This window comes from Moschus berezovskii, chromosome 16 (genome assembly GCF_049115385.1).
Source record: "Moschus berezovskii isolate FMDL1 chromosome 16, NW_MosBer_1.0, whole genome shotgun sequence".
Taxonomy (NCBI): domain Eukaryota; kingdom Metazoa; phylum Chordata; class Mammalia; order Artiodactyla; family Moschidae; genus Moschus; species Moschus berezovskii.
Window position 1 is genome coordinate 35,760,320 of NC_142475.1, and position 26,304 is coordinate 35,786,623.

The 26,304-nt window shown below is 41.0% G+C and overlaps 1 protein-coding gene across 3 annotated transcripts in view; it reads right to left on the reverse strand.

The window, feature by feature from the left end:
• Window positions 1–26,304, reverse strand: part of SAMD12 (sterile alpha motif domain containing 12) — a 480,276-nt gene that overhangs the window by 267,936 nt on the left and 186,036 nt on the right. For all 3 annotated transcript variants that reach the window (XM_088844767.1, XM_055431826.2, XM_055431828.2), the window contains exon 4: window positions 820–949. In XM_088844767.1, the coding sequence (XP_088700893.1) occupies window positions 820–949 (130 nt within the window). The remainder of the gene's footprint in view (window positions 1–819; window positions 950–26,304) is intronic.

Below are 26,304 nucleotides of genomic sequence, written 5' to 3' on the forward strand. Positions count from 1 at the left end.
CAGTAACCCACTCCAGTGTTCTTGCTTGGATAACCCCATGGACAGAGAAGCTTGGTGGGCTACAGATCTGGACTGAAATCAGGACTTGTCAACTTTATCCTCCCTGAAGCACAGTTTTGGTGCACAGAACATATTCCTCCGTCCTTTCATTACAGAGTTTGAAAAGAGAAGGGTGGGAGGAATGGGTGAGGCCTGCAAAAGAACTCCTGACCCTAATGAGCATCCCTGTGCACCCATCAGCTTCCTATCACCCACCCCATTCTCCAGTTGAGAGCCACGATCCTACAGGCTTTTACAGTTCATTATACTGTCATATTTCCTGCTGCCAAGTGCTTCTCGACCTCCACATACAATACTTAAAGCCCCTTGATCTAAACGGAGGCTTAATTTGTGCTTTGAAGGTACTCATCTCGGAGGCAGTTAGTATTATTATACTCACTCCAGAATTTTCCCATTCAGAAATCTTTTCTACTGAAAACATCTACCTACAGATCCTGTAACCAAGCTCATTTGAAACACTTCCTCCCTTTCTTTTCTCAAGGACTGCAACACTCTTATTTTCTCTAGAATCCTCCCACCCCTTAACCCTGATTACCACATACATTTATATTGGACACTCAAAACCCATGGCTCCCTGTAATAACCCCATTTGCTTGTTAAGTTGCAGTGGCGTGCCCGGATCTGGAATTTACCACCCCTTTTAAAGTAAACCCAGGCCAGAAAATTTCAGCAGGAAGATGGTTTTTCATTGTGAGGGTGTGGGAAAGGCCATCAAGATGGGGAGAGGGACTGAGTTATTTTGGATACTGCATACTTTACCAGTTATGTCGTGCTGTTTGAATGACTCACTGTAGATCTGATACTGATTCGGACAATGTTTCTTCAGCCACTTGCAGACATCCTGCTGGGTCCACAGGGCCACTGGTTTTGAGAGCTTCACCGTAGCTGACTATAAATAAAGAAGGAAAAGAAGGTCTGTTAATGCCAGTCCCAATGCCTAGAGAGGCACTACTGTTGGAAGTCCTGCAGCGGGGTATAGCAGGGGGCCCCAACCTCCAGGCCACAAAGCAGTACCTTCTGTCAGATCAGCAGCAGCATTAGCTTAAAAACAAAGTGCACAATAAATGTAACGCACTTGAATCATTCAGAAACCATCCCCGCCCAACCCTGGTCTGTAGGAAAATTATCTTCCATGAAATGGGTCCCTGGTATCAAAAACATTGGGGATCACTGTCAAAGCTATAGGCTGGAGTCCCTGAAGATAAATATCTGACTCTTGTCCTCCTTTAATGGTCTTCATACCCCTGAAAACTAGGAAGAAAAGGTCCAGGTAGAAAAAGCCATGAAAACTACACCTATTCTCGAGTTCTCTCTCTTGGGAAAAGTCCCCAGGAAGCAGTTTTTCTGACGACTAGTTCAACAACAAGACAACCAGATTGCTAAGTAATTGATTACATTTTGGGGGTGAAACAGCTGCCCCCAAATGGCCTTTCTCCATTTTCTAAGACAGTGTCGATTTCTCACTATCCTCCGATATCTCTAGGACCTAGGATAACTGGCCCCAGCAGGTACTAATACTTATTTTAGGAACATTATAGGATTTAGATACTTGCATTCTAAGACGTATGCAAGTGGGCCTGGGAGCTCTGGATGTAGGGCGGTCCTGTAAAGTCTAGGAATTAATCATGCACAGTAGGTAAGGGAAAAAGTCAATTCCACCAGCATGTGGAAATGGTAATAAGATAATGACTATAGCTAGACTTCATGTAGAAGCCAACCAGCTGAGGTCTTTCATTGTTTACTGGATCTTTCAGGGAGGTTTATGAAACAAAACACAGACATGGACCAATGGCAGGTTACAAGTACATTCATTCATTAACAATCATCAATGGTGTTAGAGGCTCATCTTCCTCACAGACCCCAGGAACTTGGTTGAGGGGAGATGGAAGCTTAACTAGCTATAGCTTTTTTTTTTTTTTTTTAATCATTCTGAATCACTGTTTGCATTCTGGATCAGGATTTTAATATAGGTGGTTCTCTAAAGGATGCTGGACGGTACACAGACCTGGCCTTAAATATTACTGACATTTCTTTCATTTCCCTTTACACTTTCAGATCATGGCAAGGGGAGAGCCTTGATTTTGTATAAGTGTTATTTAATATATTTAATATCTTACAACACACACTGACATGATCTTTGACAAAAACAGAGCTTCCTTCAGCCTCAGAACTGTCATCAGAAAGCAGAATTTTCATCTAGCACATAATAACTGCTCTGCTTTATTTTTTATATGTAAGGTTACCCTAAATCTTTTCTTTCAGAACAAATTTGAGTTAAGAAAACAATTGCCAAGATACAGAAGCAGATTAATGGATAAAGAAGATGTGTATACCTATACACACATACACAGAAACACACACATATACATACAATGGAATACTGATGCTGCTGCTGCTAAGTCGCTTCAGTAGTGTCCGACTCTGTGCGACCCCAGAGATGGCAGCCCACCAGGCTCCCCCGTCCCTGGGATTCTGCAGGCAAGAACACTGGAGTGGGTTGCCATTTCCTTCTCCAATGCATGAAAGTGAAAAGTGAAAGTGAAGTCGTTCAGTCGTGTCTGACTCTTAGCGGCCCCATGGACTGCAGCCTATCAGGCTCCTCTATCCATGGGATTTTCCAGGCAAGAGTACTGGAGTGGGGTGCCACTGCCTTCTCCGTCAATGGAATACTACTCAGTTATAAAAAATGACAAAATTTTGCCACTTGCAGCAACACAGATAGACATTGAGGGCATTATGCTAAGTGAATTAAGTCAGAGAGAGAAAGACAAATACTTTCTCTCATCACTAGACATCACTTATAGGTAGAATCTAAAAATAAAACAAACTAGTGACTGAAATAATAAAGCAGCAGACTCACAGATGTAGAGAACAAACTAGTAGTTATCAGTGGGGAGACAAAGGGGGCAGGAGCAATATAGGGGCAGGGGAGTAAGAGGTACAGACTAATAGGCATAAAATAAGATGCAAGGACATAGTGTACAACATAGGGAATGTAGCGAATATTCTATAATAACTATAGGAGAATAATCTCTAAAAATTGTGAATCACTCTATTATACACCCGTAACTTATGATACTGTACATCAACTTACTTCAATAAAAAAACAGGTCAATTTCAAGAAAAAAATTAAGGAAACAATAATACAGATGGTAACAGTGAAAACAGAGGATAATTCAAGCTTAGAAAACTGTTCAGGTGTTATGTTTTATTAGTATATTTCCAATTGCATAATTCTTTGGGCCATCACTTATAAATCACAAAAAATATCAATTTTTGCTTTGTTTTTTCTTTCACTCTAAAGAGTGGCAGATTCCATTTTTCCAAAGATGATTTTACATGTGCACATACATGTACATATGCACAAAACATATCTGCTTTTCATTTACTGTTACTGGCATGCCTCTGCTGATATTTGGGGTTGATATTCCCTCCCCCTGAACTCTGACAGGGATCATAGGGAGCTGGGCCATGGAATATAGTAGGACTGATTCTATCTGTGACTTCTGAGACTACATTATGAAAGAGATAGAGCTTCTCCATGGCTCACCCTCTCTGGAACTCACCTTTGAAACCCAGACACCACACTGTGAGGAAGCCCTGACCGCATGAAGTGACCAGATATAGGAGTTTTAGCCAATCCCTCAGCGTAAGATCTCAGCTGACAGCCACCACTAACCTACCAACCATCAGACAAATTAGTAGACAAGCTGCAGATTATTCCAGCCACCAGGATTCAAATCTTTTAGTTCAAACTCCCAGACACCCTGATGCAGAAACAAATCAATCGCTGACCCATATAATCCACAAAGAACATATATAGTTCTTCCACCACCGTGTTGGGGTAATGGCAACCTTAGCAACTGAAACACTCAGAACAGAACTGTGAGAACTGAGCTTCCCAGAGAGCCCTGAACTTAATAGATGCTCTATGGAGCCATAATGAATTAATGACACCATTCTCACCGAGTCTGAGGGCATAGCCCTGCCTTGCCACTTAATCAGCTGGATTCATCCAGCTGGACTGGAAGTCCAGCCCTCTCTGCTCCAGCCCCACTGTGTGCCACTCGCGTGGTTCCTAATTAATCTCGTCTGCCTCTTCCTTCCACTCCACAGCCCCTGGTCGCAGACAGGAAGCCCTTTTCCCTCCAATCACGGTGTACAACCACATCAATCGTTTTCCTAATTTTGATGAGAGAGAAGGGCCTCTGGCATGGATAGGGCAAATATTTTGTTGTTTAGTTTTTTTCCTTTCTGCCCCTTATCGTCTTTCCCTCACATGATTAAGAAACCAGAGATTTGGCTCTTTTAACTAGAAATGCACTTCCCACCATGTTTCACAAGTCAGCACCTCTGAATCTGGCTCCTTCCTGCTCTAAAAAGTTTCCTTCAGATTAGCTGAATGAGTTCATAGCTGACACATCATTGCCCTGAAACCCCTAGCAAGTTTCTTGCAAGTAAAGCTAATCAGATCTTTTGAAAACGCCTATAAACCAGTCACAGAGGCTGTAAATTAGGAAGGGAGAGGCAGGAGGGTAAAACTGCTTACATATCAATATACCAAACTTCCTGGGAGGTTATTCTTTCACTTGCTCATTTCCTAGGGAATGAAGTACCCTCAGCACCAAGACAAGCCCCCTCAACTGGAGATTCAGAAGGAGATGAATCCAAACATCCCCAGTCAATGCAGAATACACCCTTACCAGCCCACCATGTATGCTTGTGTGATAAATCTCCTTTTATTATAAATCCAGGTGCGGCCTTGATTTGCCTTCAGCCTGTACTCTTTGTTCTTGTTTAGTCACTAAGTCGTGTTCGACTCTTTGTGACCCCATGGACTGAAGCCTGCTAGGTTCTTCTGTCCATGGGATTTCCTAGTCAAGAATACTAGAGTGTGTTACCATTTCCTTCTCCAGGGGATTTTCCCAATGCAGGGATGGAACCCACATCTCCTACAGCGGCAGGCTTCCTTACCCCTGAGCCACCAGGGAAGCCCACACTCTCCTCTTACTCTGCAGTAATTTGGTGTTACCTGCTTAGATGGTAAAGCTTCAGGCATACATTTTTAAGATTATATGAGCCTACGGGGATATGCCTCCCTGTAAACAGGCATAACAGATATAATGGAGAGGGACAGAGATTCCTACCGTTAATAAGCCCTGTTTGTCTCTTACTAATATAGTGATGTAAGTATTGGCCCCATTTATCAATGGACTCTAAGCCTTGGCTCTAATCTGAACTTGTTATTAGTTGGCTACACGTTAACTTGTGAAGAGCCATTGTGACTCCTACTGCCCCGGCCTGCAGCTGCTTTCTCTATTCTCAGAGCAGACTTTCTTTTGTTTTGCTTCAACTTCTCCCGGTGTAGCAGCCCAGGTTAACCTCCACTCCTCCTCCATTACGACACCCCCAACAGCAACCAAGCTTGGGGAGTCAGTGCCATCACCTGATTTCTTTAAAGAGCTTAGACTTTATTTCTCTGTGCAATCTGGAACAGCAAACACGTATCAAACACACGTCAGCCTATTCAATAAGCACACTTTCCCACTGGGAGGTGGAGAGCTGTCCACTCTTCATGGTGTTACTTCCTTGCCCCTCCCACCCAACAGGCATACCTCTCTCTACACCCAACATCAGATAATTTTCTCGAATATGGTGTATTTCCCCTCACATATTATTTTATGAACAAAATAATAGTTCATAAAACAAAGAGAAAGTATTTCATATTTATTAGAAAGTAATTTAAAAAAAAATCTTGCCCCTCCCACCCAACAGGCATACCTCTCTCTACACCCAACATCAGATAATTTTCTCGAATATGGTGTGTTTCCCCTCACATATTATTTTATGAACAAAATAAAAGTTCATAAAACAAAGAGAAAGTATTTCATATTTATTAGAAAGTAATTTAAAAGAAAATCTTGCCCAAGGCAAACATTAGAAAAAACACCTGCCCTATTTATTTCTCCAAGCTCAGGAGGTCTGCTGCATGTGATTTCCAGCCCTGGAGACAATTTTGGATTATTCTGCTGCCCTGAAAGAGGCCGGAGGCAGTTTGTTATCTTAACCCCTATGCACTGGACACCATGCAGAATTCCAGGCATTTTCTTTCTGAATTGGTCCTGGCCTTTCTATAGACAATGTGAATGTGCATTTCAGACGCCTTCACTTTCTGTTTTACAGACACCTCACTTTATGTAAAAGACACATGACATTTCTGAAAGTCCTTTAAAAGGACTTTAAAGGAAAGTTGTCTGCAAATTATTTTTTGCAAGAAATTCCCATTTTAATTTTGCTTTAATCCATAATTTCAACTATGTTTTCTAGTAGTTTCTGATTTGCATTTGATTGGAAAGGATCCGTTTTTTAAAGAAATTTATTTATTTATTTTCTGTGCTGGGTCTCTGTTGCTGCATGGGCTTTCTCTCGCTGTGGTGAGTGGGGGTTACTCTCTAGTTGCGGTGCCTGGGCTTCTCCTTGCGGTGACTTCTCTTGTTGTAGAGCATGGACTTTAGAGCATGCAGTCTCTGCTAGTTGTGGCATATGGGCCTAGTTGCTCCATGGCACGTGGGATCTTCCAGGACCAGGGATCGAACCCATATCCCCTGAACTGGCAGACTCTTAACCACTGGACCTCCAGGAAAGTTCTAGAAAAAATTCTAAAGTTATATGTTGTTTAAGGTAAACTTGTGGCATTTCTGCTAAGTAATTAAAAATGCTTTAAAGGAGCTTAATATTGAAAAAACAAGTTACAAAATACTTTTAAAGCTAAATTTTATCGTATAATTCAGTTATCCATTATTTGTTTTGCAATATAAATTCTTTTTATTTTTTAATTTACTGGGTTTCGATTTATAAGAGAACGCTGAAAATTTAAGCCCCCAGTGGCTGTGCAACCTCTTAATGAGTTCGGCTCACATGAAGCCCAGTGGGTTGATTGGAAAAAGTAGAGAAAGCAAAGACTGTTTACTGCCATTGGCAGGACAAAGAAAGCTTTCTGGCCAAATATCAGAAAGTGGTACACATACCTGCTCATAATGAGATGCTGCAGGTATATGTAAACTCTAAAATTGCTTCTTCCTCTCTTACCATCTTGTAATGTCTTTTCTTTAGTTTGAGGTGTTTTCTTTTATTGTCTTCCACTGTGTAATCTTACTCAAGATTAGAGAAAGGAAGGAAGAGAGCGAAGGAGGGACGAACATGTATACTCACACAATAACCCATTAATGTCTGTTCTAGCAGCTTTTATGCTCATTTACCAAAAGAGGGCCTTTAATTATCAAGAAGGATAGGCTAGTTTACAGAATACTTGCCGTTTAAATTAAGTAATTTTTAAGTACTAATAATGCCCTCTTTGGCCACCTTCACTCTTTCAAGGGAAAAATGTGATCAGACAAATTTTAAAAGGTATCTCTTCTATTTTATTCCCCGGTAGTTTATGAGACCCACTTGGTCCTTCTCGGGTTTAAACCAAAATATCTTATGGCGAATGAAGCTCTTAAACATCTTGCTCTTAAACAAGAGAAGATATCCCACTGCTAGAAAGTTTCCAGGTAAAAGTTAAATACTTTTCCTCTTGAACGAATGAAAGATTCATTCATTGACATTTTCCAACACTGACTACTGCTTCAGTTATCACCTGGATCACTGTGTGCTTCCTAATTGTGGTGCTCATCTCTTGTGAGCAGTGTAGCACCTCTAACTAGCAGTAGGGGCGACGCAACTTCAGTCATTTTTTCCAAGTATACAGTATGCCATTGAGTAATTCCTCCAACAGTTCTTCATAGGGCATCTGTTTCAGACCTACTTTCCAGTCTCCTCCACCAGGTATTGTAGCTTGTTAGTATTTCCTTCAAAAGGTAGTGTCCTAAATGTGGTGACTACAAAAATGAAATGTGTTATTAAGTCTAAACCTTCATTATTACTGAGTCATATCAATGACTTGTACTGACTGAACTTAGGGGAAAGTTCTAAAACTGTGCATCTTCTATAAATGAATTTGTCAGATTAGCACTCTCTGACCCTGAAGCAGATTTTTTATCAACATTAATTTCGCAGGTTTCAGTCCATCATTTGAGATCCTTATTAAATAGGGCATTTGGTTATTTTCCCACATCTGCACCATCCATGTAAAGAAAAGGTCTCCGAGGTCCTCAGTAACTTTAGAAAGTATAACAGAGTCCTGGAATTAAAAGCTTGAGAATCACTATTTTAAGACATCACCATGGGGGTGCCATTAAAGAAAGAAAAAAAAGAAAACGATGTTTGGCCTGACACAGTTGTTTTCCCTTAACTTGTCCATATTAAATTTTCGATAGCCTTTTTTTCCTTCTCTGAACTACAGAAATTGAAAATTTGAAGAAATCTAAATGGTAGGTTCAAGTTTAAACCTAAGGCAAGAGTCCAATCCACTTTAGGACATCTAAAACGGTGACCAGAAACATGGATCAGGATGGATATATCAAGGGGGTGTGTGTGTGTATAAACAACCACTTGAATACATAAAGATCAAATGTCAATCCTGTACCTGAAAGTAATTACTACATTTTTCTTTTCTCTTTTTTTTTGAAGCTGCACAGATCTAGAGAAACCTAGACCTGTGAAAATGGCAATCTAGATTCAAGATTCTCTCTGAAAGTTTGCAGCATTAGAAAATGTGTCCTGTGAAAGGTGCTATTATTTCATGTCTATAAGCAATAGTCTCAAATGGTCTTTTGTATCAAAGCCAAAGTCAGACCTCCATCATCCTTCTCACTGCTTTTTGAGTCTTACTTTTGGAGCAATTCCAGACAAGTTTCACTACCTGCTGGACTTATTTCCAGTTCACACATCACACTGGGGCTCTCCATGGGACCACATGTATTTTTTTTTTTTAAACTTTGGTATATGATGAATCCCAAATCATATCTCCAGGCCTAACTTCTCTTCAAACTGTATAACTGATGACTTCACATTTCTATTTGCGTATCTTGGAAACATTTTCTTTTTTTGATATGCTGAGTCTTTGTTTATTCAAGAAATATTTATAAAACATTCATTACATGCTTGGCCTGTTCTAGTCAATGGGAATAGAGCTCTACACAATTGTTAACCACACAGAGTTTACGTGTTTATATCTAACCTGATCCCCGCCTCTTCCCTCCTTTCCCTCCACAACTGTTTGTTAGGAAACAGTCTAATTCACCTGGTCCAAAAATGACCTCTAGTTCTTCCTCCCCTGACTGCTGTCTACAGCTCATCTGAGAGAGACGGCCTGCTTCCTGCTGCTGAAATCCCGATCTTGGATTAATCATGGATGCGTTTCTCTCACAGTACACGTCTCATCTACGCGGGAACCTTGAGGGGTCTACCTTCCATTATATGCAGACTCCACTTTCTCTTTTCATCACCAACACTGCTACAGTCATGATTAGAAACACCATTATGCCACATCTAATTACTTCATCAAGGTGCCCAATGCACCTAAGAGAGCATTTTGTTTCCTCCTGCCCTTATTTTAAATCTTTACAATGTTCTACACAACCTTGAGCAATCTGAGCACCTAAATCTGTGATGCCACTTTTATTACCTTTTTCTAAAACATGCGCTTCCATTACACTTTCTTGCTGTTACGCACACATGCCAAATATACTCATTCCTTGTTTTGCCTGAAATGGTCTTCTCCCAGATACCTACACACAGCTAATTCCCTCACTTCCTTCAAGCCTTTGTTCTAATACTACCTTTCCAATATGCCCTGCCCAATCTCCCCTAATTAAAAATGCAACACTCTCCCCTCCAGTTCCCAGAACTCATTACCTTGTTCCACTGTTTCCATCTCCATAGCAAGTACCAGAGTTAACTTTGTGTCTTTTGTTTATTATCTGTTTCTTTCCACCAGCTTGCAGCCTCCTCAAGGGCAAAGATCTTTTTTATTTCTCTAAGAATCCCACACTTCAGAACAGTGCCTGGCACACAGCACTGATAATTTGTGGAAGGAATGAAAGAAAGGTCTGTCTATCATATATCACAGCTCCTATATCCTTGAGTGTCAGAAAACTGGTTCAAGTCCCAGCTGTGCTTTTGACATTCCCAGGTTGGGAGTAAAACAGGCTTTCCTCCGATTAGATTTCTCTCATAGTGAGCCAAAAATGCAGAGGCAGTCTGGCACTATAATTCTTAGCAAGATAGCTCACATCTCTGATCCTCTTTTTTGAATGACACAAAGAGTGATGTAATGGAAGAACTTGGCATGTGGAATCAGGTAGATCAGGATGGAAGGCCAGCTCTGGCATTCACTAGCACTGTGACCTTGGGCAGGTCACTGAACTTTTTCTAAACATGCTCCTCAACACGCTGGAAACAATTCTGATCTTGTCCTTGGTGGAAGGATGAGAAATAGCTTATCTAAATGCTTAAAAGTGTCTGCACACACTATGTTCTCCGGAGAGTTACGGTCACATCTCTTGAAGGGCACCAGGACACCCGCCTACTGGATTCTCTGGCCCGATGCGGGAAGGCAATAGTGCAGTGGACACTGTCAGTCTTCGGAATCTGGCTGACTTGAGCTCAGTTACAGGCACTGTGAGATGGTGTTAGGAGTGCTAAGAAGAGATCCGAAGGAAAACAGCTGGTATGAAACAAGGAAGACGAAAAGGTACTGGTGGAAAAGGTAGATATAGGAGCAGGGAGAGAGTGAGCAAATGCAGAAGGAAAGAAAGGAAAGATGAAAAAATAAACATACCAAATTAGGAGACATGAAGAAACAGTTCTCCTTACTCGGGCTGGCTTTGCTGCAACCACACAAATGTCACCTCATGCCTTCCAACAACAGGTCGTGCCACTGGTTTTTATCCAACTCAGAGTCAGCTCTTCCATGTCTCCAAGGATAGTCAGACAGAAAGCATCCTAATTTCACACCAAAGGTAAGTCCCCAAGCACCTAAATATTTACAAAGGCACATCATCCAGATGTGTAGACTCTACTGCTCACAAGCTGTGAAGTGGATGCTTGCATTCAATGCTGGTTAAGATCTGCTGCATCCCAAGTGTGGGATATTGGGTATGTATCAGGGTTTCTAACAATAAAACCTTATGGAGGGAATACACAGACATATGCAGGCAGTCAATAGGAAATAAGATCCCTCTGGCATCCTGGATGGCTTTGACTATCAAGGCCTGCCTTTCCTATCAGCCCAGATTGTTGCACCTGTCAAGAGGAACATGAAGGGAGAGGATCACACTGTACTTTGTGCCTGCTCACAGTATGGAGGGGAAACCTATCAGTTATCTGCCCAGATGAGCACACGCTAAGGGTAGGTCCATGAAGCCAGGGCACATGTACACTCCAAGCACGAACCTGATGGGCAAACCCCTGCAAGAACGCTGGATGAACAGGAGCACAAATGAAACCAAACAGGAAGCATAAAAATGGTTGTTGATCATCCTTGTTTCATATTTTTACGAAAATTCCTTTGGAACAACAATGTGGTACATTGATAACAAAAATGTCCTCAGTGCAAAAAACCGAAAAAGACCCTTTGCAATATGACCCAAGGTCCTTAGACTCCCAAGGTAGGACCTATTTATTTATCCATCTCTTAAATATAGGGGTAGGGGAGAAGGGAGCCTGGTGACTTGCTTTGATCAGAAGCACAAGGCAGAGCTGATGACAGGTGAGGTCAAGAGATCTTTTGCACTTGGGGCTTCTTCAAGTTGGACCAAATTGGGCTTGGGGAAGTGGCAGAGGAGATTAATGCCATTCTAGACATAATATTAGGCACAGTTTTATAACAGCATATGGGAGCGAGAATTGTTTTAAGTGCTTTAGATAAATCATCTTTAATCTTTCCAACAACCTACAATCTTTCCAACAATCCACAAAGTAATTATTATTTTCAGTTTATAAAGGAACAGGCTTAGAGGGGTGAAGTAACTCATCCAAGGTCACACTGCTAGCGAATTGAAACTCCATTCTTACCCCATGCTATCACTCTGGCCTGATGAACATAGTGGGAAATAAGGATTATGATATCATGTTGGCCTGATGGGTGCAGGGACAAAAAGATGTGACATCTTACTGAGGTGCCCAGTGCTAGACTGCCTCCTTAACCGAATCAATGAAGATAAACCTGAGCTACCTTTGTCCTGAGTATGCCAAGCTTAGAGCTGGACTTGGCACCAGTCATAAGACCCCGAGTCCAGGGCTCTTTATGCTTATTATGGAAGGAGGCATACTTTTTTGTACTGTATGGGAAGGAAGCCAAGGCTCATCTCTGTCTCTCAACTACATCCCCAATAAAATGTGGATTAAAAACATCTCTTTTCATCTTGCAAAGCTGTCGTGATGACCAAACAAAATAATCAAAAGACTAAGTGTTCACTTTGGATGAATATACAGAAAAAGAGAGGGCCAATGGGTCTCGGGAAGTTGAGGGCACCATGCTGTTGGCACTCAGGAGAAAACAAAAGCCCTAGGAGAAAGTTAGTGCAGCTGTATTTATCAGGGACAGGATGGGGACTTGGGTTTGGAAAGCTTAAAATCTCTACAATCTGTTAGGGTCAGAGCCAGTCTATGTAAAGCTTCTAATACTAGTGTTATCAGGCTTTAAAAGTCAAGCCTATATAAAGGATTGTCATTCTCCAGGCCCATGACTTCTCAGTGGCAGAATAATTTGTTTGTAAGTTCAACTGAGCCACGTGAAACTTAGTTCAATGAGGGCCGTTATGGACCAAGTGTCTGTGTCTCCAATACATATGTTGAAGCCCTAACCCTCAGTGTGACTATATTTGGAGGCAGAGACTTTCTGGGTGTAACTAAGGTTAAATGAGGTCATATGGCGGGGTCTTGATCCCATAGGATTACTGTCCTTAGAGAAGAAGAGACATCAGAGAGCTCTTTGTAGCTCTCTCCAGGGTGTGGACACAGCAAGAAGGTGGCCCATTTCCAAGCCAGGAAGAGAGCTCTCAACAGAATCTGCATGCTGGCATTCTGATCTCAGACTTCCAGCCTCTGGAACTGTGACAACAGAAAGTTCTGATATTTAAGCTACTCAATTTGATGGTGTTTTATTATGGCAGCCCAAGCTGACTAATACAGGGGTGAATTCTAGTTCAGATAAACTAGCCAGATGGACAAAATAGTCTGACAATCCAAGGCTGATAGAGCTCTGAAAACCTTAGGACATAAAAGGGAAGAGAATAAAATAGAGTAACATGCATTTTATCATAAAAGCAAAAATACATTTGTCTTGTATATGTACATTTACCTTTTAAGTACTTCCATATAATTAAAGAAAATTTTACTTTGGATTGATCTCAGTAACACAATTACCTTTATTGTCATAAACTATTTTCCCACAAACCATGTCTACGCACATATTTTTAAGGCCATATTTCCCTCGGAACAAAAAATCATGTACTTTCACTAGCTTACCAATTTAGGTCATTTTTATGCTTCTATAGTCATCCTGTCTATTTTTAACCTTCTTGTTGCTATCAAGGAAAGTGTGCACACTTTTTTTTTTTAAAGAAGCTATACAAAAGAGCTTACACTGAAAAACAAAAGTCCCATGTCTTCTCACTGGAAACTATTAGTTCTTTGAAGTTGAACACACACACAATCTAACTTAAATATCTCTCTTCTCCAATCCCAGTTGCAATTTCCAGGGGCAATCTCTTAATGATTCCTCTTTTCAGTCTCTTTAACTTAGCAAACTTAGAGAATTATCTGTAGATTTCTCCATGAGATGGATGAGAAATTCACACACATAATGCTAGTGTCCCCCTTCCTTCTCCTTGGTTTACTCTTTGTATTAATAAATTTAGCTTTTAATTGGTTATCTTTGTAGCCTTGATATATTTAAATACAGGATTTTCCAAATAAGCCCTTTGCATTTTTTCTATGGTTGTTCATTTCTTCTTCCTACATTTTTAATACTTGTTCACCTCCTTCCAAGTCCCACCTCTGTCATCTACAATATTATTTTTATATTGTCATGGTTAATGGTGGATATTTTGCCCTACAACCTCGATCTGATCTGCCACATTATGACTGTAGATAGATTCAAAGTTAAAAACATCAATAAGTAGCATTTACCTTATTATGACTGTGTAAGTACTGTTCAAATGTTGAGCCAATTAGTCTGGTTTGGATTTTTTTCTTGTGTCACATTCTCAGCATTCCAATGTCATATTTGCTGAGAATCTCACAGAAGCTTCCCAACATGATAACCAAATAGACTTTCTTTTCTTATATGCCGACAGTTGCTTAAACTCATTCCACAATTTCGTTTGCTGTTTCCACATATCATCCATACATTCATCAACATTAAGGACCAATGAAATACGGTTCCATGGGCCAGTCCATCCACTACCTGTTTCTGTATGGTCCACAATCTAATTAATTGTAGTTTTTATTTTTAAATAGTTAAAATAACCAAAAAATAGTAATATTTTATGATGGGTAAAAGTTATGTGAAACTCAAACTTCAGTGTCCATGAAGTTTTACAGAAACTTGGCTATGCCCATCCGCCCTCAGGCTATAAAACTGGAGTGAATGATTTTGACAGAGACCAAATGGCTTAAAGCTGAAAATATTTACTATCTGGATCTTCACAGAAAAATGTTTGCCAACCCTTGTTCTACACATGGGGAGAGATTTTTCTCAATTTCATGTGCCAAATCATCTATGACATTTTAAAATGTATTTCAAAAATTGCATTGTAATTTCCATGTGCTGACTTATTCTCTGATATGTACCTTTTTCACAGCATCCAGGACTTTAAAAAAAATGAATGCATTTTATATGGAAGCAGTATGTTTCTGAATATCTCTGAGGATACAAGAAGAATTTTTAAAAGGAGGATTTTATTATTCAAAAGTTCTCTTTGCACATATTTGGCTTTATCTGTAGGTTTCCTGCAAATATCTAGTTTATATCTTTACCTCCTAATTAAAAAAAAAAAAAAAAGAGGCAATGGAGACTATACAGGGATTTCTTTTTGTATTGGGTATGATGCCTGAGTAACCTATTACTCAGAATGATCCCCAAATGCCAAAATGAAGATGACCTCACTCTCGAGTGCTAATACCCACACAATATGCTCCAGTTCATCCCACACACTTAAAAAAGTCAACTTTTCAGAGACATACTATTTCTTTGCTTGAGGCATAAACATCTGGCCATTAGGCTTTCTTTCTACAAGCAGGAATGGGCAAGGAGAAGACTGATGAACATTGCTTTACTGACCCCCTATTTTATGTCCTGTTTCTCACTCCTATCCCTAAGTCTATAACCTCTTTGAGATTTCACAATGAAACTCACTGGTGTCTCTTCCCCCTTCCTTTCTCACTGTTATTGCCATCAATATTTATATTCCCCTACGTGCTGTGATTCATGGGATCGCAAAGAGTCGGACATGACTGAGCGACTGAACTGTTATTTTTAATAACTTTTATTTTGTATTGGGTTATAGCCAGTTAACAATGTTGTGATATTTTCAGGTGAACAGCTTCCCTGTGGCTCAGATGGTAAAGAATCTGCCCATAATGAGGGAAACCCAGGTTCGATCCCTGGGTCAGGAAGATCCTCTGGAGAAGGACATGGCAACCCACTCCAGTATTCTTGCCTGGAGAATTCCATGGACAGAGGAGCCTGGTGGGCTACAGTCCATGAGGTCACAAAGAATCAGACACAACTGAGAGACTAACACTTTCACAGCCGATTAATCATGCTGTGATAGTTTCAGGTGAACAGCAAAGTGACTCAGCCACACATACACATGTATCCATTCTTCCCTCAAGTCCCCTCCAGGCTGCCACATAACACTGAGCAGAGTTCCATGGTCTTTAGCAGGAAGAACACATAGACATTTGTGCTCAGTTTACAATCAGTACAAACGATTGCCATACTTACTTATTTCTAAAAATTGTTATACTATTTTATACATGTAAAAGAATATATGTTTACATACAGGCACACACACTTGTGTTCCAATGAAAAGCTAATAATGGAATCATTTCTCCATTAATAGACAATTCATATTGTTCTTGATTTTTCTGCCACAGTATATTTTGAAAACCCAATCTCCCCCTTCCCTACCTCCAGCTATTGCCCCATTTGTCCATTCTCTTCACAGAAAGAAAGAAAGAATTGTCTAGGGAAACCGTCTGTTTCAGCACAGCATGCTGTTGACCGTGTTGGGCTTCCCTCCCTCCTCCTCCAAGTGAACACACTCTTGTCATGGCCACTGAAGCATTCAGGTGGCTAAGTCCAGTATCACTTTTTCCAATAGCACACCCCCCTTCATGTGGCCCCTCGGTTGCATCTGACACCGTGAGACAAACTGTGATGGTGAAATACTTCCTTCTCCTGGTTTCCATACATCTCACTCTAATGGCTTTCTTTCTACCTCTCCAGTTACTTCTCTTTTTGCAAGCTGCTGCTTCTCTAGATGGATGGATAGATGGTGTGTTCAGTCACTCAGCTGTGTCCAACTCTTTGCATCCCCATGGACTGTACCTCATCAGGCTCCTATGTCCATGGAATTTTGCAGGCAAGAATACTGGAGTGGGTTGCCATTTTCTACTCCAGGGGATCTTCCCGACCCAGGGATCGAAGCCGTGTCTCTTGTGTCTCCTGCTTCTCCTCTAACTCACTCCTAAATGGTCTGTTCTGGAATTGATTCTAGAGCCCCTTCTGTTCTCTACGTGCACTCTCACCTGTGGTAATTTCAAGTCCTATTGGCTTTAAATACTGTCTATAAGTCAGTGATAGTGAAATTTTATACTTCTTCCTCAGTATCTTTAACTTCAACTCATTTAGACAAGTCACCCATTTTATGTCTCACTTGGATGTCCAATAGGACTTTTAAACTCAACATATCCTAAAGCGAATTAACAATTTCCCTCAATTCTGTTTTTCTGCCACTATTTCAACATCCTGGAAGACACGACCCAAAGTCCAGTAATCATTCTTTCATTCCTTACCTTTACCTTGCCCTTTTTCTAATATGCAAATATACATGATCCATACCAGGACTATGGAGTCTGCATGAAGATTGTGTCTGGGATCCTTCTACTTAAGTGTACTTCTTCTAACTCCCAAAGGTAACCTTTTGTCATCTAGACTTCAGCAATAATGTCTCATTTCCCAACTTCCACACTTGCCATCTATAATCTATTGTCCATAGCTCAATAAGGATAAACTCTTAAGTGTGTAAATCTGATTCAGTTCTTCATTATCTTCTCCTTCCACTTATAATAAAATCCAACCTCCATCCTCTAGCCTGAAAAGCCCTTTCCTGGGCTCCAATTCTTCTCCAAAGCTATCTCCAATTCTTCTTTGTCTTGGCCTTAATGTTCTAAGATCAAGACATTCTTACCTTCTTTCTGTTCGTCCAACACACGAAGCCCATCCCCGTTCTAGAGTAAGCACCAAAGGCTAGCCATTTTCTCAGCTCTGCTCCTGACTAGCACTGGCTTGTCATTCAGATCTCAGTTTCAACGTCACTTCCTTAGGGCTGACTTCCTTGAGCATCAGTTCATAACTAATTCCCCAAACATTTTAATGTATTATAGTCCTTGTTATCTAATAATTTTCCATTTACTTGTCTACTACTATACTCTCTGTACCTAGCACTTGGCACAGAGTAAATATTCTTTAGATGACAAATAAACAGTTAATATAGGTCTACCTCCAGAGTCTAGACTGATTCTTGATTATGGTGGTGTATAAATTCTAAAATGAGAATATAGAATTACACTTTATCTCTTTGTGGCTTTGTGCAAGTTTAAAAAAAAAACAACAATTATTTTTTAGTGCAGCTTTAAGGTCACAGCAAAGTTGTGATTTTGGGCTCCAAAATTACTGCAGATGGTGACCGCAGTCATAAAATTAAAAGACGCCTTGCTCCTTTTAGAAGAAAAGCTATGACCAACCTCAACAGCATATTAAAAAGCAGAGATATTACTTTGCCAACAAAGGTCATCTAAAGAATATTTACTCTATGCCAAGTGCTAGGTACAGAGAGTATAGTAGTGAGTTGGACTGTGAAGAAAGCTGAGCACTGAAGAGCTGATGCTTTTGATCTGTGGTGTTGGAGAAGACTCTTGAGAGTTTTGGACTGCAAGGAGATCCAACCAGTCCATCCTAAAGGAAATCAGTCCTGAATATTCATCGGAAGAACTGATGTTGAAGCTGAAACTCCAATACTTTGGCCACCTGATGTGAAGAATTGACTCATTTGAAAAGACCCTGATGCTGGGAAAGATTGAGGGTGGGAGGAGAAGGGGACGACAGAGGATGAGATGGTTGGATGGCATCACCGACTTGATGAACATGAGTTTGAGTAAACTCCAGGATGGTGATGGACAAGGAAGCCTGGCGTGCTGCAGTCCATGGGGTTACAAAGAGTCGGACATGACTGAGAGACTGAACTGAACTGAAAGTTGAGTGGCAGGTACAGAGATTATTCACGTACTTCTACCCGGGCACATGCAGTCTCCCCCATGAGCATTATTCACCACTAGAGAGGTACATTTGCTACAAATTATGAACCTACATTGATACATCATCATCCAAAGTGTCCACAGTTGACATCAGTATTCACTCCAGGTGTTACACATTTTTTTGTGTGTTTGGACAGATGGATAACGACAGCTCTTCACCATTATACTACCATAAAGGATAGTTTTGTTGCCTTAAAAATCCTCTGTGCTTAGCCTGTTCATTCCTGCCTCTTCCCTAACCCCTGACAACCAGTGATCTTTTATACTGTCTCCATAATTTTGACTTTCCATAATGCCACAGTTGAAATTATATAGTATGTAGCATTTTCAGGTTAGCTTCTTTCACTGAGTAATTTAAGTGTCCTCCACTGAGTCTCCAATTCATCAATGACAGTTCAGGTGTCCCTAGCCCAGTGCTGGTTCGCAGGGACATTCATGCTCTGGTGAGATGTGCTGCTGCTGCTGCTAAGTCGTTTCAGTCGTGTCCAACTCTGTGCGACCCCATGGACTGCAGCCCACCAGGCTCCTCCGTCCATGCGATTTTCCAGGCAAGAGTACTGGAGTGGGGTGCCATTGCCTTCTCTGGGTGAGATGTGAGTGTCTGTATTTGTCTGTTAGTCTCTCTAATTAAGGAGGCAGTAGTTTGCTATGTGACCTCACTTCTCTTGTGGATCTAAGAAGAGTTATTGATTCAGCGTGTTCAGCTTTTTCTTGTTATTAGGATAGAGGGACGACTTCCAAGCTTCTTACAAGCTGGATCAAAAATCAGTTTTCCTTGTGCCATTTGCTGATCCAGTTTGATGGGAGAGAGAGGTTTTTGTGTAAGACAAAGGGGCACAATGAAGCAACCTGCCAAGCAACAGCAATCTTGGATATCTGAATTTGAAAATCATGAGGGTTCTGTCCTCATTGTATTGGTCACCTGATTAGCACCTTGCATTGTATATTAGGTATGGGTTACTGAGCATTGACCGACACAGAGGAGACATTCACAGTGCACTTTATAGTCACACAGGAGTCTGAAAGCCCAAAGATCAGATAAGGGAGGTTGGATGACACCATGAATAGGCACTCAGCTGGCTCTGTTCAAATGAAGTTCCAGAGACCTAGATTTGCATCTTGGCTTTTCCATACACTGGCTATTTAATTTTAAGCAGGTGATAATTTCTTTATGCCTCTGCTATGGTGACTTTTAAAGACACTTGCTCCTTGGAAGGAAAGCTATGGCAAACCTAGACAGAGTATTAAAAAGCAAAGACACCATTTTGTTGAAAAACGTCCATCTAGTCAAAGTGATGATTTTTCCAGTAGTCACGTACAGATGTGAGATTTGGACCATAAAGAATGCCGATCACCGAAGAATTGATGCTTTCTAACTGTGGTGTTGAAGAAGACTCTTGAGAGTCCCTTGGACCGCAAGGAGATCCAACCAGTCCATTCTAAGGGAGATCGATCCTGGGTGTTCATTGGAAGGACTGATACTAAAGCTGAAACTGCAATACTTTGGCCACCTCATGCGGCGAGTTGACTCACTGGAAAAGACTCTGATGCTGGGAAAGGTTGGGGGCGGGAGGAGAAGGGGACGACGGAGAATGAGATGGCTGGATGCCATCACCGACTCTGTGGACATGAGTTTGAGTGAATTCCGGGAGTTGGTGATGGACAGGGAGGCCTGGCGTGCTGTGATTCATGGGGTCGCGGAGAGTCGGACATGACTGAGCGACTGAACTGAACTGAACTGAACTGTGGTGCTGGAGAACACTCTTGAGAGCCCCTTGGACTGCCAGGAGATCAAAGCAGTCAATCCTAAAGGAAATCGGCTTTGGAAGGACTGATGCTGACGCTGAAGCTCCAATACTTTGGCCACCTGATATGAAGAGCCAACTCATTGGAAAAGACTCTGATGCTGGGAAAGATTGAGGGCAAAGGGAGAAGAGGGAAGCAGAGGATGAGATGGTTACATAGCATCACCAACTTAATGGATGTGAATTTGAGCAAACTCTGGGAGATAGTGAAGGACAGGGAAGGCTGGTGTGCTGCAGTCCACAGGTTGCAAAGAGGTGAACATGACTTAGCAGCTGAACACGCACGGTGACTTTGATGAGAAAATAAACTCAAAACATGTCATTTATTCTGTTACTCCTGAAGATTAATAATTATTAATAACTGATAGCCTCTACCATTACTACTATTTTCTTTTTGCTTCTACTGTTGCTACATCTCCTCTTCCTTCTATGGCTACTCTGTTTATTGCTACTGAAGTATAGGTCAGGTGCAAATCAGAATTAAGCATGTTTCTAGAAACACTCACTGACAGCTGCATAATAAACCAGCTTTGTTATTTCTCAGTGGCCTAATTTACCCAGATCTACTAGAAGGAAAAAATGCAAAGGATTTGATGCCTGTCATTCCATAACCTCTTCCAAAATCAGTATGAAAAGGTAAGGAACATGGCATTGGATCTTGTTGATTTCTTAGATCCTGGCATGAATCGGGCAGCTTTATTCACAAGAGAAATAAAGGCCAGAGAAGAGTAGGCCAGCCTTCTCTCTGACCACAAAGAGCCAATTAAACACGAACTGAAGCTTCCAATCAATACGCACACATCTTGACCAAGAGAAGCATTTTCATTTGTTCGGTCTTTCTTCCAATCTGTTTTGCCTCTTTGGTCCTTGTGGCTGTCAGATCTTCTCTAGCGAGGATCATTTCAGGGCCATAAATAGAAATCTGGAATCTCACTGAGCAAGGCTCACTCAGCACATGAATGTTATTTGTGAAAATGACATCTGGGATATTACAGAAGTGCTTAAAAAATCCAAAACAGGAAAAACTCTTCCACTCACCAAGCATCATCCAGAGTCTGCAGGAATGAGTAACGACACTAAAAGGTATGCCAAAAATGTCATTTCATTCCTTACTTAAAATTGCATTTCCCCATAAATCATCGAAAATCCTCTTTCAAATGTTTGCTTTTTGTCTCCTGTTTATTCCCTTTTAATAAGCTCCCCTTTTCACTTTTTACTCCATTTCCAATTTTTCTCTTGAATTTACACAGGTAGTTAAATTAAAAAAAAAAAAAAACTTCCATTCTCTGCCTTTGCATGCTCATTATTTTCCATTTATTTTCTGGGGTCTAATTCTGATCTTTTAGCCATGTGGCATTCTGAGCAGGTGCAAAAAGAGGCTGGAGGTTCAAAGGTATTGGCAGCATTTCTTGACCTCTTTGATTTGAAAGCACATTATCTTAATAATAAAAATATCTGGGTTACACATTGGATATACAGACCAGAGAGAATTGAGTGCAGGACATTTTTCTGATCTTTCAAAGAAAGCCCAGAAAAGGATTCCAAACTAATTTTCCACTGATTCTCTGTTCCTCCATTACATTATTTTTCTGTACCTTTTATACATCAGTGGAGTCCTTCAGAGTCATTTAGAATTATTGATTACAAAGCAGCAAAAATCTTTCATATGGCAAGCAGGGTGAATCCAGCCTCCCTCACAGCTACCCTTTCAATCATATTATTCTACTCATCAAATGTATTTCACTCCATAATACTTTTTAGAGTCAAACTAGTTTTCAAGTTAGTATTACTCATTGAAAAGTGACCATATAAAAAGTTTGAAATCTGGAGATTTAATGTGCCCAATGCTTAATTTCATGCTCTGTTTGCCCCATTGTTCAAAGCAAATAGTAGTTAAGTTTTCAGCTCTCTCTGTGTGTGTGTGTTTATTCAGTTCATGGCTACACTTTTTAAAATATTAATATATTACTTTAAAAAAGTCTCCTACACAGGAAAGGCGTCAAATAATAATTTATAATTGTTATGTGATAACACTGGCTTTGTAGTTCCTATTTGCAAAGTGGCCTGATTTCCATAGTTAACATATGCAGTGGCACTTCTACGTTTTTCTTTACTTTCTACTTTAAATAAGTCACCCCTACACCCAAATGACAGAGTACTGAGCGGAAGGGCAGTACTGAAAGCAGGGAAAATGCCTCTGCATATTGTAATTCAAATTATTTAAAAGCCACTTAAAACAAGCAAACAATTATTAATGACGTTGGATGACTGTTTTCTGTCAGATGCATACCAAGGTTTAAATATGCTGCTGAGTAGCCTCTCCTAACTCTCAGAGTTTAAAAGCAGAGAATTTCAGCATGAAGAACTTTTAATATGAGGCAGAAGGCCAATGGCTAGGTAACTTTTTAAAAGAATAGCTAGAAGATTCATTCCCTCATGAAATATCTAATCAAGTATCCACTACATGCAAAGTGCTTTGAGATAGGCTAGTGAGAAAGAACAAAAGGACCCCTGCCTGCAAATGGTTTACATTCTAGCATAGAAGACACACTCAAGTCAGCACTGAATTGTGATGAGAGACGCGAGGATAAAGCTGGGTGAGGAGATCAGGACAGTGACAGCACAGTAAGGATGTCTATGTCAGCTGGGGGAACGGGTGAGGTTTATTTCCTGACAGCTAGTCACTAAAATAAAAACTGATATTTTGAAAAACATTAACGCATATAAACCTCAACACAAGACTATGAAAATTAACATTGGTGTTACAACATTGATTTTATTGAAAAGTGTTTCCTTTTCAATGGAATTGTGCTTTCTAGTAATAACACGGCCTCCGATCTGCTCTGAAGTGTCATATATTGTTGTTGTTGCTGTGTAGTCACTAATGCGTGTCCAATTCTGTATGACCCCATGGGAGGTAGCCCACCAGGCTCCTTGTGCATGAGATTTCCCAGGCAAGAATACTGGAATGGGTTACTATTTCCTTCTCCAGGGGATCTTCCTGACCCAGGGACTGAACCTGTGTCTCCTGCATTGGCAGGTAGATTCTTTACCACTGAGCAACCTGGGAAGCCCCCATATGATACTGACTCTCACAAATGCTCCATCCCCATGAACTATGTTTTATTTGCATTGTTCTATAACCACAGAATTGCACTGTCCAATAGGCACACAGAACATTGTACTGTTTTAATGGGTCAGGTATAAGAACAGAAACTAACAATCAGCAGCCCATCCTTAACTGGAGGTAAGATTCATTTATTCAACATTTACTAAGCACTTACTAGGGGCTTCCCTGGTAACTCAGCAGTAAAGAATCTGCCCACAATTCAGAAAACACAGGTTCGATCCCTGGGTCAGGAAGATTCCACTGGAGAAGGGGATAGCAACTTATTCCTGTATTCTTGCCTGGGAAAACCCATGCACAGAGGAGCTTGGCGGGCTACAGTCCATGGGGTTGCAAAAGAGTTGGACACGACTGAGTGACTAAACAAGAACAAAAAGCAAGTCTTATATACCAGGCACTATTCCATCTGCTGGGGACACAAAGATGAAAAATGAGGGCTTGAAGTCAAGGGTTTCAAAAGAGAGAGAAATATGTGGGTAAGAGCAGTATATGGTAGCAGCATTGGGTTGGCCAAAAAGTTCATTTGTAAGATCTTACAAAACCCTTGAACATACTTTCTGGCCAACCCAATACAAGGTAAGAGAAGTGCAGCAGTTGAGGTGGGCACCCATGGGAATACAACCAGTCTGTAGCCCAAGCGAGTGGAGGTGAAATGCAGTCAGAGACAGGGAAGGGTCAACAGTAGGCAGTTCTAGGACAGGGACACACGGGGATATCAATGAGATGGAAAGAAGAAACTGAAAGGTTGAGACAGTTGAAAGATTATGAGAAAGGAAGACTCTCAGTGAAGGAGGAGAATAGGAGAGGGGTTGGGAAGACCGTGAATGACGCAGCCAGAGAGTGACACGGTGAGGCTCTCGTACATGGTGGGGACACTGGCGTCACACACTCATGCTTCTCTCAAGCTGTGCTGGGCTGTGCTGGTGAAGCAAGAGCAAAGGAGACCCATTTCTACGGTTTCCATAGGGCAAACTTGACATGATTGGTACCCAACAAAACATCCCAGGTTCATTACCCATCATTGCCCCAGAACTACTTCCCCAGCCACATAAACTATTTCCCCTACCCCGGCTCTGCACATAAAGTTTTATCTTGCTAGGGTGTTACTTTCATTTGACATGAAGAATTCTTTCACACCTTTTTAAGCCCCAGGTCAAATGCAACCTCACTGGGAGGACCTCCCCAATACCCGCTCTGCCTTGTTCCCATACTTGTTGATAACATTCTTTCATTAGAGTCCCATTTCCAGTGAGGTTTAATTATCTGTCTGTACATCTGTGCCCACACACAACTGTGAGCATTTCAAGGGCACTCATACTTCTGCCCATCATTTCTACTCTTCATTGGCTCCCCCACAAGGTCTGCCATATACGAGGTGTTGATTGTGTACAGGTTGGGTTTTACATAATTTATGATTCGAGCAGTCATTTAACAAAGGCTCAGATACCTGAGACAGAGACATTATACTATGGCTGTTTTATTTTTAAAAGGTATACATGGTGGGCTTCCCCAGTGGTCCAGTGATTAAGAATCTGCCTTGCAATGCAAGGGATACTGGTTTGATCCCTGGTACGAGAGATCCCATATGCGGCAGAGCAACTAAGGCTGCACAACTGCTAAAGCCTGCACTCTAAAGTCTGGGAGCTACAACTACTGAGCCCACGCAATGCAACTACTGAAGCCTGCACCTACAGCCTGTGCTCCACGACCCAACAAGCTACCGCAATGAGAAGCCCGCAGAGTGGAATGCAGAGTAGCCCCCGCTCGCCACAACTAGAGAAAGCCCACATGTAGCAATGAAGATTCAGCACAATTTATTTAAGCAAATAAATTAATCTTAAAAAAAAAGTATACATGGTAATTCTTGAATGCACATTTTCTGTAACAATTCAAAGAGTACGGATGTATAGAGAGTCACCCAGTCTTTTCATACTATTTTCCCAACTCCATTCTTCTCAGCAGAGTTAGCAACCATCATCACTTTGAGGTATAGCCTCGCATGCATTTTCTTTCCTCTGTGTTTTACACCTATATACACACAAAATAGGAAAAATGGTTTTCTGTGAGCCCTGCCCATCCCTATTTTTTACTTAACAGTAGAGTTTTGAAATATTTTCCACCCTAAAACATACAGATGTGGTGGTGGTTTACTCGCTAAGTTGTGCCCAGCTCTTGCAACTCCATGGACTGTAGCCTGCTAGGTTCCTCTGTCCATGGGATTCTCCAGGCAGGAATACTGGAGTTGGTTGCCATTTCCTTCTCCAGGGGATCTTCCCAACCCAGGAATCTCCTGCATTGCAGACAGATTCCTTATTGACTGAGCTATGAGGGAAGCCAGATTCGCCTATTTTCAAAAGTTTACAGTGTTCACTAATAAACACAGACATGTAGAGGAAAACCTTGTTTAAGTTCTTACCCAAGAAATATGCAAACATATTGAGAAAATAGATAATATTCATGGAGAAATGCGCTTTCTCAGATTAACTTTGTCTTTTTGAAGTGGAAATTAGTGTGTTTCTAAATGTTTACAAAGTGCAATTCCACTTCAAGCTCTGTCTTGAAGAAGCAGAAACACATATGTATAAATGTACACATGTAGGTGTGAATGTGTGTTGCTAGGGTATTTGTACAGTGAAAACTTGGAAGCATCCTAAAATGTGCATAAGGGTTTAATAAATTATGGAATACCTGCATATTATTTTGTGACTCTTAGCTTTGAGGTATTGAAAGAATCCAACTTCACCCTGGTCCCATGTCTGTTCCTTCCTAAGGCTGCTTTATTTCAAATCTCTCTCATTTCTAATATTTTCAAATACTGCAATT